Source organism: Manihot esculenta, chromosome 17 (genome assembly GCF_001659605.2).
Source record: "Manihot esculenta cultivar AM560-2 chromosome 17, M.esculenta_v8, whole genome shotgun sequence".
Taxonomy (NCBI): Eukaryota; Viridiplantae; Streptophyta; class Magnoliopsida; order Malpighiales; family Euphorbiaceae; genus Manihot; species Manihot esculenta.
The window spans coordinates 31,472,896-31,488,977 of NC_035177.2; the positions used below are offsets into that span (position 1 = coordinate 31,472,896).

The 16,082-nt window shown below is 34.1% G+C and overlaps 3 protein-coding genes across 5 annotated transcripts; 2 read left to right on the forward strand and 1 right to left on the reverse strand.

The window, feature by feature from the left end:
* Nucleotides 1-437: 437 nt before the first annotated feature.
* LOC110605682 (myb-related protein 315) lies at nucleotides 438-1,960 on the forward strand. The gene is made up of 3 exons (XM_021744329.2): nucleotides 438-791; nucleotides 891-1,020; nucleotides 1,089-1,960. Exons 1-3 carry the CDS (start codon nucleotides 659-661, stop codon nucleotides 1,624-1,626), a joined length of 801 nt encoding a protein of 266 aa, XP_021600021.1. The 5' UTR covers nucleotides 438-658; the 3' UTR covers nucleotides 1,627-1,960.
* A 1,450-nt stretch (nucleotides 1,961-3,410) lies between these two features.
* On the forward strand, nucleotides 3,411-9,722 carry LOC110605133 (peptidyl serine alpha-galactosyltransferase). Its single transcript, XM_021743474.2, has 8 exons — nucleotides 3,411-3,945; nucleotides 4,856-5,026; nucleotides 5,453-5,696; nucleotides 5,827-6,027; nucleotides 6,386-6,858; nucleotides 7,375-7,539; nucleotides 7,722-7,965; nucleotides 8,789-9,722. The coding sequence occupies exons 1-8, from the start codon at nucleotides 3,641-3,643 to the stop codon at nucleotides 9,464-9,466; spliced, it is 2,481 nt and encodes an 826-aa protein (XP_021599166.1). The 5' UTR covers nucleotides 3,411-3,640; the 3' UTR covers nucleotides 9,467-9,722.
* Nucleotides 9,723-10,216: 494 nt separating this feature from the next.
* On the reverse strand, nucleotides 10,217-15,236 carry LOC110605134 (DEAD-box ATP-dependent RNA helicase 17). Of its 3 annotated transcripts, XM_021743475.2 has the most exons (10): nucleotides 15,010-15,236; nucleotides 14,849-14,921; nucleotides 14,591-14,700; nucleotides 14,228-14,371; nucleotides 13,889-13,997; nucleotides 13,446-13,804; nucleotides 13,290-13,363; nucleotides 11,611-11,915; nucleotides 11,211-11,457; nucleotides 10,217-10,837 (listed from the first exon to the last, which is right to left on the reverse strand). In XM_021743475.2, the coding sequence occupies exons 1-10, from the start codon at nucleotides 15,119-15,121 to the stop codon at nucleotides 10,586-10,588; spliced, it is 1,785 nt and encodes a 594-aa protein (XP_021599167.1). In that variant the 5' UTR covers nucleotides 15,122-15,236; the 3' UTR covers nucleotides 10,217-10,585. The 3 variants fall into 3 exon arrangements, with proteins under 3 accessions (XP_021599167.1, XP_043808618.1, XP_021599168.1); XM_043952683.1 differs by having other exon boundaries at nucleotides 14,228-14,333; nucleotides 14,591-14,921; nucleotides 15,010-15,086; XM_021743476.2 differs by lacking the exon at nucleotides 15,010-15,236 and having other exon boundaries at nucleotides 14,228-14,333.
* Nucleotides 15,237-16,082: the final 846 nt, after the last annotated feature.

A 16,082-nucleotide genomic window follows, 5' to 3' on the forward strand; every position in this document is an offset into this window, starting at 1 on the left:
TCTAACGGAAGAAACTAATGGCATAATTTTTAAAAATTATAGTGATTAAATTGATGATTTTTTAAAATAGAGAGACGAAAAGTTATATTTCACTAAATTAGAGGAAATAAATTACAGTTTATCCTAAATTAAACATGTTCAATAATGAGAACTGTTTTATAATAAACAGAATAAGGCAGGCATCTTTCTTCTCTCTCCATCTGCTGAACTAAATATGATAAAGAGTTGCCTCCAACAACAAAACTGGCCTGGCCAGCTCTTAAGGGGTCGAAGAATCCTGCCCTAATATTTTACCATATTTTATATTAATATTTGAAACCCAGCAGGAGAAGACTTTAGCAACAATTATTATTTTTTGTCAACGAAAACGTACGACCCACGTCTGGTTCTTCTTCCCTGAACAAATTTTCTTGCCTTACAGGACTATTTCCATTGTCTCCAACAAGACTGCTACTGCTTCCCATTTCATTATTATTATTATTGCATACCCTCTCTCTCTTTAATCATCATCTTCCTCTTTTTTATGCCATCAATGAACTGGCAGCAGCATCTTTGCTTGGATTATAAGTTCTTATAAAGCACCATCGCCTCTTGCTTATGGCACCCCATTTTCTCAAGAATCATCATTTGTGCTTCATCGGTCACGAGTCTTGCCAAAATGGGAAGACAACCTTGCTGTGACAAGATTGGACTAAAAAGAGGTCCATGGACTATTGAGGAAGATCATAAGCTCATGAATTTTATTCTCAATAATGGTATCCATTGCTGGCGAATGGTTCCCAAGCTTGCAGGTTTTACTTCCTCTCTTCACAGGCACACACATGCACAGTCTCCGTATATGAGTTAAAAGATTTTGTTAAAAAATTGTGGCATTCGGTTGTCTTTGATAGGGCTACTACGATGTGGAAAGAGCTGTAGACTGCGTTGGATTAATTATCTGAGGCCTGATCTTAAGAGGGGAGGCTTCACAGAAATGGAAGAGAATCAAATTATTCAGCTTCATTCTCGTCTTGGGAATAGGTAAAAATCTCTATTAAAATTAAAACCATTTGGATATAGAAACGAGTTGATAGCTTTGTTTTCTGTAGGTGGGCTAAGATTGCTTCCCATTTTCCTGGACGCACAGACAACGAAATCAAGAATCATTGGAATACTCGAATCAAGAAGAAGCTAAAGCATATTGAGCAAACACAAATGAGCATTAATGGTGGGAATAATGAGACGATTCCAGAAAGAATAAAGGAGGAAAACATGGAGATTAAATCACAGGATGATCAAGCCAACTTGATAAGCACAGATGATAAAAGCAAAGGTGGCAAAGATGATGAGTTAGTTTCAATGGAAGAAACGTCTGAGCTCTTGAGCAATTATGAAATGTTGAATGGAAGCATGGATATGGGGTCGTGGATTAAGCAGCTAGAAACCAATGATACTACTTCTTACAGCTCTTCATTGTCTGTGGATGAAAACAAGAATCTTTCCATTGGTGAATCTCTTTCACTTGAAGATATGGATTCTATTCTCTCATGGGATAGCTTCAATTATCATCTACTTGATGATATTTTCTTCCTGGAAAATACCCAATACTGTAACATACCTGCAGATTCTGTCCCCAAGTATTGTTGATTTCTTGATCAAGAAAACACATTATTGAAGAAGACAAAAAAAAATTGATGATTTTCATGACAGAGTGCTATAGCTCTATTTTCACTTGTAATTTCTTGTTATTTCACTACCACAGTCTCACAGAGGGCAATAGCTTTTGTCAAATACGTATGACAGTAGGCTAGAAAACTCTTGAACCTTGACCAGTATATGTAGAACTAATTTTTGTCTCCTCCATTTGTGTGTTTTTTTTTTTTTTAAATAATTTATATTTAAAAAATATTTTTAAAAACATTAGAGATATTGTAATGCATTTTCAAAATAGATAAACAACTATTATAAAAATTAAATAATATTTTTTTATTTTATTATTATTTTTTGAAGTGGAACAGTTGTCCCTTTGTTTTATTATACTTGTTCAACAGAATTATAAAATTTTTTATTAAAAAGATATCAGACAATGATGGACTTTAAGATGAGGTGTTTTTTATTTTTTAAATAATTACTAATTAGTAATTTAATAAGAAATGAAAGTTAGCCTGAATTCATTGTTTTGTGATTTCTTAATCAAGTTGCATAATTATATTTATAAGTAATCCAATTATATAATTAATTAAGAACAGATCCCTGCTTTTCAACAAAATAAAATTATTTTTATTTTTTTTTAATCAAATAGAATCATATGATAATTAGCATTGTCATTATCATCAATAATAATTAATAAATATCTATCAACAATTTCTTTTTTCTTTTTCCTTTTTGTTGGTAAGTGTTATGATCATGATGAAATATTTTGTATTTATGATGCTTGTGAAGTCTAAATTTTATTATTATTTTTTTAGTGATTTTTATATATATTTTTATTGGTTAAAATTTTAAAATATTGTGATTTTTATAAATATTCTCCATTAATTAAAATATTTTATATAAGTATTTTTCTTAAGAATATTTAAAAAATACTAAAAGTAGAGCTTTTCTAAATTATTTTTTTGAAAAAAATTGGTTTGTTCAAAAAAAAAATTTTAATATGCATGTTCAATAGTGAAATTTTTTATGTACTAAGAAAAATGTATTCTTTTTGGAAATATCTTGAAAATTTTATTTTTCAAATAATTTTCTTTGAAAACAAGATTTATTAATGAAAAAAAAAATCTCTAGTGCTCTTAAAAACACTTCAAAAAGTTAAGAACCAAATAAATAAATATCTAAAATAATTTAGTTTTATGACAATAAATGGCTATATATATCTAAATGATTATTGTTTATTAATATAATTTAGAAATATAAATATTCTAAATCTATACTAATAGATAAAAAAGGAAATAAATTTAATATTCTTAAAATAGATATAATTAAAAAGTCAATTAAAAGATTTATCTTTTTATATATGAATAAAAATGATGAATAGTATTTTAATAATAAATTATTAAAAAAAAGTTAGCATACAATTATTTAAAAAATTGCAAAATTTGAAATTTTATTTGATCATTTTCCCAAAATTAAGTATTTACTATTTTTTTTAGTCTTATAATTTTTTTTTTATTTTATGAAGAAGTGAATTGTAAGCTTAACAAATTAGGTAAATACCCAACAAACAGGCAGGCAAAACGATTCGTTTTCAACTATCCCTGTCATTCGTCAAATGCTGCGGCAGAGATTGTTCTGCCAAGTGCCAAGCCTAATCATCTTCATATTCATTATTCAATGCATATATATCAACTTGACCCCTTTTTTTTTTTTTTTTTTTTTTTTTAATTTTTTAGGAAATAATTATAATTAACTGGTTTTATTAAAAAAAAAGAAATTAACTGGTTTGCCCGAAGTATCAATCTTTGTTTAATAGACTTCGCTGTCATCTCTCCAAAAAGCACTAAGCATTTCCTGGTCATCTCCATTACCTAACCATATTATAGTAACGTATTAAGGGGAAGGAGATGAAGATTTTCGAGTGTTTGACTTTTACAATTTCTCTACAATGAACGAAATTTAGATCTTTGATAGGAACCCATCTCGAATCAGGCCTTGAATTTGAGCTATGATGGCTGAATTAAGGGTTTTGATCTGGGTTTTATTGGGGTTATGGATTCATGTTGTGTGGGGTGTGAAAACGGCTCAGGAGGCACCGTTCAGGATCCATACTCTGTTCTCAGTGGAATGCCAGAATTACTTTGATTGGCAAACGGTGGGGCTCATGCATAGCTTCAAGAAGGCTGGACAACCTGGGCCCATTACCCGACTTCTGAGCTGTACGGAGGAGGAGAAGAAGAATTACAGAGGGATGCATTTGGCTCCAACTTTTGAGGTCCCTTCCATGAGCAGACACCCAAGGACTGGAGATTGGTGAGTTTGTTTTCCTCTGTTTCATTTGTTGCTGTGTTACTATGAACTATCTAAGTAGTTGAGGTGATCATTATGTTTTGACTCTCAATTGGGGTGTTTTTATATGTTAAATGTTACTTTATTGTGATGCCAATATTCAATTGCTTCTTTGGTTAATCAAATGTGCTCCTTCTTGTTTGTTCAACATTCTATGAATTGGTGTTTAGTTGCTGCATCAAGGTATCAAGCTGTGAGTTCTATTGCTTGTATGTGCTTAGATGTAATAGAAGTCGGATATAGGGAAAAAAAAAAGGAAAGAAAGAGATTTCAGTGTCTTCAATAATGCATCCCAGCAGATACACTTGAAATCATAATAGATTCTTGAATAGGACCGCGTTGTAGAAATTAACTGCTGCTTATTCCTGGGTTTTTTTGCAATTTATCTTCGTTTACGTTTAAGTTTAATCATCTTCACTGCAATGTGCACATTAAGTGTTCTCCTTCTGTTCCCATATTCTGTTGCCATCGCAATATTGGTTATGAATTAGCTTATCTTGTAAGGGTGGAAGTAAGATGGCTGTCACAGCGCTAATTTCTTCTTATTGATTATGAAGTATTAAGTTTGGCCTTAATTTCTATGCTTTTATTTCCTGTTCCTTCTTTCTTTTTCTTCATCCTGGGTCTTTCTCAGTCGGCATTCCAATATTATCCTTTCTAAAGAAACTCACTTTCAAAATTCGTATATTAACTTCTAAGTCGCTAATCAATTAGTTCTTGTCATGTCTCTATCAAGTTCTTTATTTTTTTCTATGTACTCGGCTTGTGATGGAGATATACCTCTTCTCTAATATCTTAGGGGAACTATGAAGCTGTTTTGGAGTTTCCTTATACTGCAGAAAGGAAAATGAAGTGCTATATTTATTTTTTGCAGGTACCCTGCAATCAATAAACCTGCTGGAATTGTTCACTGGCTGAAACATAGTAAAGATGCGGAAAATGTTGACTGGGTTGTTATTCTAGACGCAGACATGATCATTCGAGGTCCAATCATACCTTGGGAACTTGGTGCAGAGAAAGGCAAGCCTGTCGCAGCATATTATGGGTACTAACTTCTATTTATCAACCAAAGCTGTTTTCTACTGAAAATGAACATTCTTCCTTGATGGATTACTTAAGCAATTAGTGCTAAGTTCATTTCTTGATATATTGAGTTGGCCACTTTTACTGGCTGCCCAACCAATAGCATTGTGCATGCTTCTGCATTATATTTTGGCTATACTGTTTGCATCTTACTCTCTTCTGGTGTGAAGTGAATCACACATTTAGAGGAACAGGAGTAGTTAGAACTGTGAATGTTTTCTTATCCAGCTATTGAATGATGTATTTGCACCTTAATTCTTAGAAATTTGCAGATCAAAATTTTCTCATTGCCTATTTTTAGTGATTCATATTTATTGCTTGTGATCTTTAGAGTACATAATGGATGGCTCTGGTAGCAGTTGCAGTTATGTAATCAATTTCTGTTCAGGTACTTGGTTGGATGTGACAATATTCTAGCTCAGTTGCACACGAGGCACCCTGAACTCTGTGACAAGGTTGGTGGGCTTTTAGCAATGCATATGGATGACCTTCGAGCATTAGCCCCCATGTGGCTTTCAAAGACAGAAGAAGTACGTGAAGATAGAGCTCACTGGGCAACCAATATAACTGGGGATATCTATGGGCAAGGTTGGATAAGTGAGATGTATGGCTACTCATTTGGTGCTGCAGAAGTAAGTTGGTTTGGTTGTCCCAAAGACAAAGTTATTGTCTCATTTTATTCTTTTGGACTTGAAATTTCTATAGTAATTATTATTATATATTTTTATTTCCCTTTCTTTGTTGTGGTTTTCACATTTTCAGGTTGGACTTCATCATAAGATTAATGACAACTTAATGATCTACCCAGGCTATACTCCACGAGAAGGTGTTCAGCCAATTCTACTTCACTATGGTTTGTCTTTTAGGGTGGGGAATTGGTCTTTCAGTAAATTGAAACACCATGAAGATGATATTGTTTATGACTGTGGTCGTCTCTTTCCTGAGCCTCCTTATCCTAGAGAGGTATGTGGATCTAGATGCAAAAAGAATTAGTTGCATGTTTTAACAAATGAAACTATTTCTGTTTGTAAGAAAGTTGCTCAGCATTTCCCAAGCATATGGTTTGTCCTTTCTTTCATTGTTTTCAGAATATCAGCCTCACTCTGTTAAGGCTGCCTTTGGATAGCCCCTAAGCAGATAATGCACCTTGTATAAATGTCTCATGATAAATATATTATGTTATATTAAGCCAAATATCTAGGTTTCATTCATAGTATATTATGTTATATTAAGCCAAGTATCTAGGTTTCGTTCATAATTTGTTGATGTTATATGGCTAGTATTGATGGTGTCTTTGAACCTATGATCATTCATTTTGCAGGTAAAATTGATGGAATCTAATCCAAATAAAAGACGAGGACTGTTTTTAAGTATAGAATGTATAAATACTTTGAATGAAGGTCTATTGTTACAGCATGCTACAAATGGATGCTCTAAGCCAAAATGGTCAAAATACTTGAGCTTTTTAAAGAGCAAAACTTTTGCTGAATTAACTCGGCCAAAACTTCTCACTCCTGACAGTATAAAAGATGTGGCTGCAAAAGAGAAGCAGGTCATCAATGAACCTCAGAAACCATATCCAAAAATCCACACCATATTTTCCACGGAATGTACCCCTTATTTTGATTGGCAGACTGTAGGCCTTATGCATAGTTTCCAGTTAAGTGGTCAGCCTGGAAATATCACACGACTTCTCAGTTGTACAGATGAAGACTTAAAGCGGTATAAAGGCCATGATCTGGCTCCCACCCATTATGTTCCTTCTATGAGCCGGCATCCACTAACAGGGGATTGGTAATTTTGTTATCTTCATATATATCTCTTGCCTAAGCTAGTTAACATTACTGATCATTTTAGTTTAATTCCAGAACCTACAAGTTTCCATTATGGTTATTTTCTAATGTTCCTGCCCTTCATTTGATTGGTAATATGGTATGCTGTTTTACAAAAAAATGTTACATGGTTTCTGAAGGTAACCATCCTAGAAATTTTAGTTGAAACTTGAAAATCACTGGTAATGAATAGGATATGTGCATTCCTTCAATTGGAAATGATGGACAAACCGAAAAAGATTAGCTCTGCCCAAGCAGGGTCTTAGCCTTAGGAGGGGAAACTCTAGGATTAGTCTTACATGCTATAGTGATTGTCCTGAAATGTTGAACCAGTCATTATTCACGTCTGCCTGAGATTATGTTGTTGCACTTGCACTAGCCAGTCCTCTTCTCTTAACCTAACTAGGATGATAAATCCAAACGATGAAAAGAGATATCATGGAATATAATTCTAAATGTGGCCTTTATTCTATGTCAGGTATCCAGCAATTAATAAACCAGCTGCTGTCCTTCATTGGCTTAATCATGCAAATATTGATGCTGAGTTCATAGTTATTCTTGATGCTGACATGATCTTGAGAGGTCCAATTACACCATGGGAGTTCAAGGCAGCACGTGGCCGTCCAGTTTCAACTCCTTACGAGTAAGACAGGCTTCTATTCCCTTCAGTTTGAGTTTAGTTTACTGCATAGATGTTTATTTATTATTCTGATTTGGTGGCTGCGTCTCTCCCTTTCTCTCCTTTTAGACAGTATTGTGCACGCACATTTTTACTTGCTTAAGAAATGATTTTGCAACTTAAATTTTATAATTTATGCATGTCAGCTACCTTATCGGTTGTGACAACGTGCTTGCAAAACTCCATACAAGACATCCTGAGGCTTGTGACAAGGTAGGGGGTGTAATCATCATGCATATAGAAGATCTTCGAAAATTTGCTATGCTATGGCTGCATAAAACTGAGGAGGTTCGTGCTGACAAAGCCCATTATGCCACAAATATCACCGGTGATATATATGAATCTGGCTGGATTAGTGAGATGTACGGTTACTCTTTTGGTGCCGCAGAGGTATGTCGTTTTCCCGTGAATCTCTTCTGCAGGTAGATTGTAATCTTGTAGCCTAGACATGCTGATGTAGGACCAGGAAGTTTAGGGATCAAGAGAAACAAATTCTCACAATTAGAGGAAACAAATTCTCAAAAGGGGGGAAAAAATTTCAGAGACACTCGTACTAATCTTAATTCTAATTGTCATTATCAAAAGCTTAATAATAGAAACAACCCTTGGACCATTTATAAAGTTTATACCCCTAATCACATTAGGATCTAGATTCTAGAAAGCCTAATTGAACTCTTATTTAGGAGTACTAAATTGAGATAAACTTCCTGAATAGAATTACAATCCTATAACAATGATAAAATTACCGAGTAATAAAACTAGTGAACTTCCTAATTTTACAACTGAAATGAAATGAACATGATGATCTTAAATAAAATTCTAAGCTTACCCTATTTTTTGAGATAAAAAATTAAAAAAAATACAAATTTCGGTTTGAACCGAACCGAACCGAACCGAACCGAATTTTATCGGTTCGATTCGGTTCGGTTATACCTTCATAATCGGTTTTTTCGGTTTTACAAATTTTAACAAATCGGTTTTCGGTTTTATCGGTTCGGTTCGGTTCGGAACCGAACCGACCGATTGCACAGCCCTAATACCAACTGATGAGGAATGTGTTGCATATCCTGTCGGGGGTGCATTCTCAATATCCATCACTTTTTTATTGGACTTTAGAAAATATGACCCATCAATTGAATGGTTTATTTTGATTCCCATTGTTCTATGTTATAAATTTTGTTGCTTTTTATTCACTTAATCCTTCTACAAACAGCTGCAACTACAACACATTATAAGCAGGGAGATATTGATATACCCAGGATATGTCCCCCAGCCAGGTGTAAAGTACAGAGTTTTTCACTATGGATTAGAATTTAAAGTTGGAAATTGGAGTTTTGATAAGGCAAACTGGAGAGATACTGATATGACTAACAAATGTTGGGCTAAGTTTCCCGACCCACCTGATCCATCAACACTTGATCGGACTGACGAGGACATCTTACAAAAGGACTTACTTAGCATAGAATGTGGAAAGACACTGAATGAAGCACTACTCTTGCATCATAAGAAGAGCAATTGTCCTGATCCTAGCTCCTTGTCCAAACCAAATTCAGATACAGCAAAGGAAGTTGTCAGTTCAAGGAAATTTGGCAAGATTGATGGAAGTAATGCTGGTTTACTAAGCAACCCTGTACCTATAAAACATTCTCAGAAATTAACTCTGCCTGCTGCAAATGATGGCATCTTTGGTTCTTTGAGGTTCTGGGTTATTGTATTATGGGCAGTTTCTGGTTTGGGTTTTGTGGCAGTCATGTTCATGCTGTTTTTAGGTCGTAAAAGTAAGGGAACTAAGGGGAAAAGTTATAGAAACAAGAGAAGATCATCATATTCGGGATTCTTGGACACTAGTGGCCGTGAACGGCTTAGTCGCAACGCTGAGTCATCTTTGTAACCTTAATTTATAGAAGAACACACACACGATGATTTGTAGAAGATAGGACATTCCAAGATTTTAGGAGAGGACTTTAAGAAGACCTTGCCATAAGTCTTGGGGCAAAGTTTCACTCCCAAAATATTCTACATTGTACTATCAGAGTTGTCTCTTCTTGGACACAGATTTATTATTGTTTCACATCGTATAGAACCAGTTTGATTTAGGGCTGAGTACAGTTCGATGATAATTGAAAAATAAGAGCAATTTTATTTTATTTTTCAGTTTGATTGAATCAAACCGATTAGATAAGTTTATGCAAAAACTCTTTCCCTAAACGCCAGCAATCTCCATCTATTGTATAATGTCAATGTGATCGTTTACTGAATTAATGCGAAAGTGTAGCCCAATTGTTGTAGAAGTGTAACAGGGAGAGGATAGCAAGATCATTGAATCAAACTTAACTAATTTAAATTGAAAATTTTCAGTTGGATTTGATTAATTTTTCTCTATAGTTGGTTTCTCCATGAGAATTTATATCCTAGAGAAGGTTGTACAACGTAAGCAATGGACTTTCTTAGGGACTGGTTTGAAGAAAACTTGTCTTCTTTGCCCCAGCATGATAGTACCCAAAGCCATCCTTGAGACAGATTATTATTTTCTTTTTTAAAAAAAAAAAAAAATCTTTCCTTTCAAACATGAAAATTAATTATAAATAAATAAATAAATCTTGATTCTAAGTGGGTTATTAAAATCAGAAGGCGAAAAATCTTGACTGATAAAATAGTCGCACAAAACTGTTAGTGTAATAGGCATAAATATGTATCATCACTATATCTCAATACAAAATGTTATGTTGCTATCACTATATCCTTGTACCATTTCAAGTAAATAATAATAATCATAACCTACATCCATAAGATTCATATCAGCGCATTGCAATTTGCAAATGAACCATACAAAATGCTGAAAAATTGCCTGATTCTTCCATTTCTCCATGCCAAGTTACCAGGTCACCAACTAGTTCAAAGCCGCATCTGTTGCAAAACCTGCTTTGGCTAGCACAGCCTTAGTTTGCAACAGAGATCAGAATCTATCAGTCATTCACGTCCTGTTAATTAGCTTTCACATGTTTGGAACTCATGTTTTACCATTGATCTTCCTCCTTTTCGACTGACCCTTTTGCCTCTGGTCCCTCTTCCTCTTGTATGATTGTTGCTTTTGGAATGATTTCCCAACCAAGGATGGCTGTTGCTTCAAGGCAAAGCTTTTGGCAACATGCCCCAGATGAAGTTTCTGCACCATAAATATCCTTTTCAGCTCTCCACGATGCGCTGTGTATGCTCGGACCCAAGAGATAAATGCTTTCTGGGCCAGTTTATTCATCATTGGCTGAGGGAAAATGTTAGAAGCAACATATCAATTTGAAGCACATAACAAGCGTATCAGATCCATTCAAATGGAATCTAAATTAACTTGCTAAAAATATAACGCAGGACTGGATGTTTGATGAGCCTTTTTTTTTTAATTTACAAGAATTATTTGAAATGTCAATTTCTCAGGAAAGAGTATGATTTTTCAATAAAATAGGTGTCAAATGCACCGATGAGAAGTATTGAGAAACTTCACTATACCACCAACTAGAAACAAAGAATTCAAGTGCAATCAAAAGCAAGGTCTCTGCAATAAGATGCAAGAAAGTTCATAGCAAAGATGCAAGAAATAATTTTCAGGCTTAACAAAATCAATATGCTGAAGTTCATACCTGCGCTGAGATAAATGATTCAAGTGCCTTCTGTAGAGACACAAGCCAAGGATGTGACTCCAAAGAAACAAACTTCTTGATGCGGTGCATCTGTCCATACAATGGAAAACTATCCAACACTTTGATGATGGGATACTCTGTCAGTGACACTCCATGTTTCTTCAGATCTTCTATATAATCCATTTCAACTGGTTGTAGAAATATCCAGGAATCCCCCTTTTCACCCAAACGAGCAGTCCTACCAACCCTGCATCATGATCATAGGTCAAATCAAGATGCAACGTACTATCAATTCTTCTTAAAAAAGAATATGTGCATGCAAGTCTGAGCAAACATATACGTACCAAAAAATATGAAAGAAAGCATGCAACAGAACTATAGCAGAATTTAGTTGCCAAACCTGTGAACATATTCAGTAGCCTCTCCCGGAGAATCATATTGTATAATGCATCTAACTTTTGGAAAATCCAAGCCTCTTGCAGCAACATCTGTGGATAAAAGAAGAGCCAATTTCTCAGTTTTGAAAGCTTGGAAAGTGTTTCTCCGATCTTCCTGCTTCATATTCCCATGCAACCGAAAAGTTTTGCATCTCAAGAACATCTCTGTAACCTCTACTTCTGATGCTGAATTGGGCGACGAGTGGAACTCACTCACTAAGGAATAGTGAAAATCCACTGCATCACATGTTGAAAAGAACACCACAATCTGTAAATTAAGTTAATATGAGTAAATTGACGAACAAAATAGTAGCATGGGAGATTAACTAACAACCCAATAGATTAAGGGAAAAAAATGTCCACAATTCCAAGCATATTCCATTCACAGAGACAAGGGGCATTTTGGGTTATTTACATTTCTAGCAAGACATGAGCCTGGTCTTGTTTGGAACCAAACCAGAATCAAACCCGTAATTGGACCTGTAGAAACCAGACAGGTCCACAGTTCATACTGAACCGAACTGAACCAAACTAAACTCATGAAAGCATAGGGCCATCTCAGTTTGGGAGTCCCCTGAGGACCTTGAACCATACCAGAACCGTCATTTGGAACAAAAATAAGGAAAAAGAGAGAGAGAGAGAGAGAGAATGAAAGAAAAAAGGTGGCACCATACCACAACACCTCAACGGCTCTTTGCTTAGGAAAACCATTCAAATAGTAAAATTTTGACCATTTAATTCTTTTAAGGTTTTAAAATTGAAATTATTTTTCACCCTTTATATACAGTAAGCTATGTTTTGAGCGTATTTTGGGGAAGCTAAAAACTTCTATTATTTTAAATGTAATTCATGCACTTTCTAATTTTTATTCAACTTGTTTATTTGTATTTTAGTTTTATAAGTCCAAATTTTATTTTATTCAGGTATAAAATGTATAATAAAATCCTAATCGATTTTACCTTTCATCCAGGAGTTGCACACTGTTTTTTTTACATAATTTCAATTTAAATGGCTCAATTTTTATTCTAAGTTTTATTCTTAAAAAATTGAGTAATGCTATTTTTTCTCAAACTAGACTGAAGCAAGAATGAACCAAAACTTGAACTGCCTTCAAAGTGGAAAGGAACCTTATGCAAGTACATAAGATTAGGTCTCAGTTTGGCTTGAAGGGAGAACCAGAACCAGCCATACTGATGTCTATTTCTAGTTACTATAAAGAATAAGGATGTGTAATTATTATGGAGAAAAAGCTATGAAAGTGAAGGCCCACAAAATTGTAGATTTAAAAAAAAAAGGGTGTGAACATAAATTTCAAGATAATTGACTGTTCAGAATTCAAGCATACTATAACAGTGGCCAGACTTATAGCAGCAAGTACTAACTAAACACCAACTAGTACCTCAATGCTTGATCTACAATAGCTTTGCAATAAATTATACATTACTGGTTAGTATCTGGGCTTATGACAATTAATATTACTGAGGCTTTCTCAACAAATCATCAGAAGATACCCTAACAGGATATTCATGGGGAAAAAATAGTGAAAAAGTCTGCAACTGGAAGATATACATTATACATATTCCAAATTGAGAGACAATAAATAAGTTAGTCAGGGATTCCAAATTTGAAAAGTAAAACTAACCTTTTGGGAATATTGTTTCTCAAAAAGATGCTTTAGAATGGAAAGAAGTACTGCAAGCCGTGAACCACAGGGCACTGTGCAGACATTGAACCAGATATTCTCACATCAAATACACAGCTATAGTGGTTCACAAAACAACTCTGTTTCAGCATATACCTTTCACATATTTCTGAACCAACTGAACTGGAAGTTTATAATCTCCAGTTGAAGAGTTCGTTATTTTCCTGGGATGCTCAAGTTCATCGTCTGTATCAGATTCTACAGATTCAGCATGTTCAAGTAATGGATCTGGTTGCATCTTCTTGTCATCAAGACCAATCATAATTGGATTTTGTAAACTAATTTTAGCAAGATGATTTACTTTTTCATTTAAGGTAGCTGATAAAAGCAGATTTTGCCTCTGAGTTTTGGAGATGCTTGAAACTTCATTTCCCTTGCCCACTGACTCAATTAACCTAGAGCCTAAAAGATCCAGTATTTCCTCTATTTCCTTGCCAAATCCTAATTCCAAAATTCTGTAAAGATGCTAAACTACAATTAATAATAGCACATGGATCATTTGTGAAAGATAGCACTCAACAGTTTATTGTAAAACATACCTATCTGCTTCATCAAAGATTATCCATCGCAAATTTGTGTGCACAAATGATGACGTATTTTTTAAGTGATCCAAAAGGCGTCCAGGAGTTGCAACAAGAATAGATATACCTGAAATGACACATAACCATAATATTTAGGAAAAAGTTATAAGCCCCAATATTTAAGGAGATCAGTTAGCTTGTGAATTAACACTTTTTTTTTAACTTAATGCCAATTTTTTAGGTATAGTACTTCTTTAAGGTTTAATTAGTGCAAATGCAAAATAGGTTGCACAGTTTCAAATTTTCAATGCAAATCTCGATGCCAAAAACAAGGTAATAAAAGACAAAAGTTTCCACCTTTGCGTAGCCTGGCTTTCTCCTTTGATCTGTTTTCACCACCCATCACATGACCCGGAACAATCCAATGAAAACGGTGTAATAACTTTTGCAGAATCTCATAAACCTGTGTGCACAACTCCCGCGTTGGTACAAGGATCAGTGCTACCACCAACACATCAATTAAAATCAACTGAGTGAGACCATGACATCAATGACAAAATAATAAATGAACAGTTTCAGCGAGTCGCTAGTAATAAATCTCAACTGGCAGAAGACTGACACTATACAGATTTAGAAATCTAGTGTTTCTGTATACAAAATTCAATATCAAGTCCAAGATAGACTTGATCCATTGTTTCAAACTCAGAGAAAGGCACATACCAAAAGTTCCATGAGCGCGTTCAATTTTAGGACTGCAACTCTGCAAGTGATGGATAATTGGGGCTAAATAGGCCACAGTTTTCCCAGTGCCAGTGGCAGCATTAACAAGTCTACAAGTTGCTCAACATTAAAGAAGAAACAAAGGAAGAATCTATGCTAGAAGAACAATTAGCAAGAACCCAGAAGCTAAAAACTGCATTGGTTACTAAAAAAACTTGAAACACCTAATATTAGCTTACATGTAGAGCAAAAGGATACACATGGCGACCCGAGAGAACAACAGGAATAGCTTGAGCCTGTACCTGTGTTGGAGCTTCATAGCCCATTCTTTCTGTTCATATATAGATAATTAAGTTACCCAAAAGTTAACAGTCAAAATACATATGTATAGATGTAGAGATAAAGAGGCAGAAAGAGACCTCGGAGCTCGTTGCATATGGTGGGGTGGAGGCCGAGACTGGAGAAAGAACAAGATGCGAATATTTCTGAATGATTGATTGTTTCCTTTTCTTCTGCACGTTCGCTTCTCATCTTCTTCTTTTTTATCCGTCAGCTTCTTCTTCTTCTCTGTACTTAATCGACGAAGCCTGGTTTGGGGTTTTGTTGTTCCGGTTTTTGTATTAGGGTTTATCAGGGCCCAAAACGACGTTGTTTCAGTGCTATAAACGACACGTCGACTAGCTATAACATGAGGGTTGAGTATTTGGTTGATTCTAAATTTGAATCCAACCTAATAAACAGAAAATTGATTTTTAAGAATTTATTGAAATCAAATTAAATCAGTGAAAATTTTGATTTAAACCGAATCTCTCTGATTCAATTTAAATTAATTTAATTCAGTTCGTTGAATTTTTTAATATTTTAAAATTTAATTAAAATATAATACTTAATTTTTTTTTTTTAAATAGTTCCTTTGGTCAAATACTCAAAAGATCCATACACTATCAAATAGTAATAAAAACTAAAGAATTGAAATTTGTCAGCAATGATGATTAAAAAGAATTATAAGATTACATTACTTAAAAAAATAAAATAATAATAATAATTGATGGGTTAACAGAAAAACCCAAAAAGTCCATGAATTGAAATTTTTTCCTTACAAACCATTTAAGGATTAGGTACTACTTTTATAGTTTTTTTTTATAAATTTTTTAAGAATTATAGGTACTACTTTTATAAATTTTCCTTATCATACTAATTAATTTTTAATAAAAATTGGAGCATTGACTTTGCAGTATATGTTCAAGTTCTTACAAAACAGTGTCAGAGCAACCAAGCCTGCCTCGAGCCAAATTCGTGCTCCTCTTCAAATTCAAATCATACAGAATTCACTCTGTTGGTTGAAAGGAATTGATAATCTGTGCCCAAATTAAGCTTGAAGAGTAATCTTTATCAGATTAGTTCCGGTCTAATTCCCAAACTTTATAACATGGTTAAGATTATCAAATTTTATTTTTTTAGCAAAAAATAGCTCTATATTATTATTTAAAAG

Coding starts and splice junctions, on each gene's coding strand:
- LOC110605682 (XM_021744329.2), top strand. CDS start 659: ATGGGAAGACAACCTTGCTGTGACAAGATTGGACTAAAAAGAGGTCCA. Junction 792..890: donor AATGGTTCCCAAGCTTGCAG/GTTTTACTTCCT, acceptor TGTCTTTGATAG/GGCTACTACGATGTGGAAAG. Junction 1,021..1,088: donor CATTCTCGTCTTGGGAATAG/GTAAAAATCTCT, acceptor TGTTTTCTGTAG/GTGGGCTAAGATTGCTTCCC.
- LOC110605133 (XM_021743474.2), top strand. CDS start 3,641: ATGATGGCTGAATTAAGGGTTTTGATCTGGGTTTTATTGGGGTTATGG. Junction 5,027..5,452: donor CCTGTCGCAGCATATTATGG/GTACTAACTTCT, acceptor ATTTCTGTTCAG/GTACTTGGTTGGATGTGACA. Junction 7,540..7,721: donor CCAGTTTCAACTCCTTACGA/GTAAGACAGGCT, acceptor TATGCATGTCAG/CTACCTTATCGGTTGTGACA.
- LOC110605134 (XM_021743475.2), bottom strand. CDS start 15,121: ATGAGAAGCGAACGTGCAGAAGAAAAGGAAACAATCAATCATTCAGAA. Junction 13,364..13,445: donor GGTTCAGAAATATGTGAAAG/GTATATGCTGAA, acceptor ATGTCTGCACAG/TGCCCTGTGGTTCACGGCTT. Junction 11,916..13,289: donor AGAAACAATATTCCCAAAAG/GTTAGTTTTACT, acceptor CTTAATTTACAG/ATTGTGGTGTTCTTTTCAAC.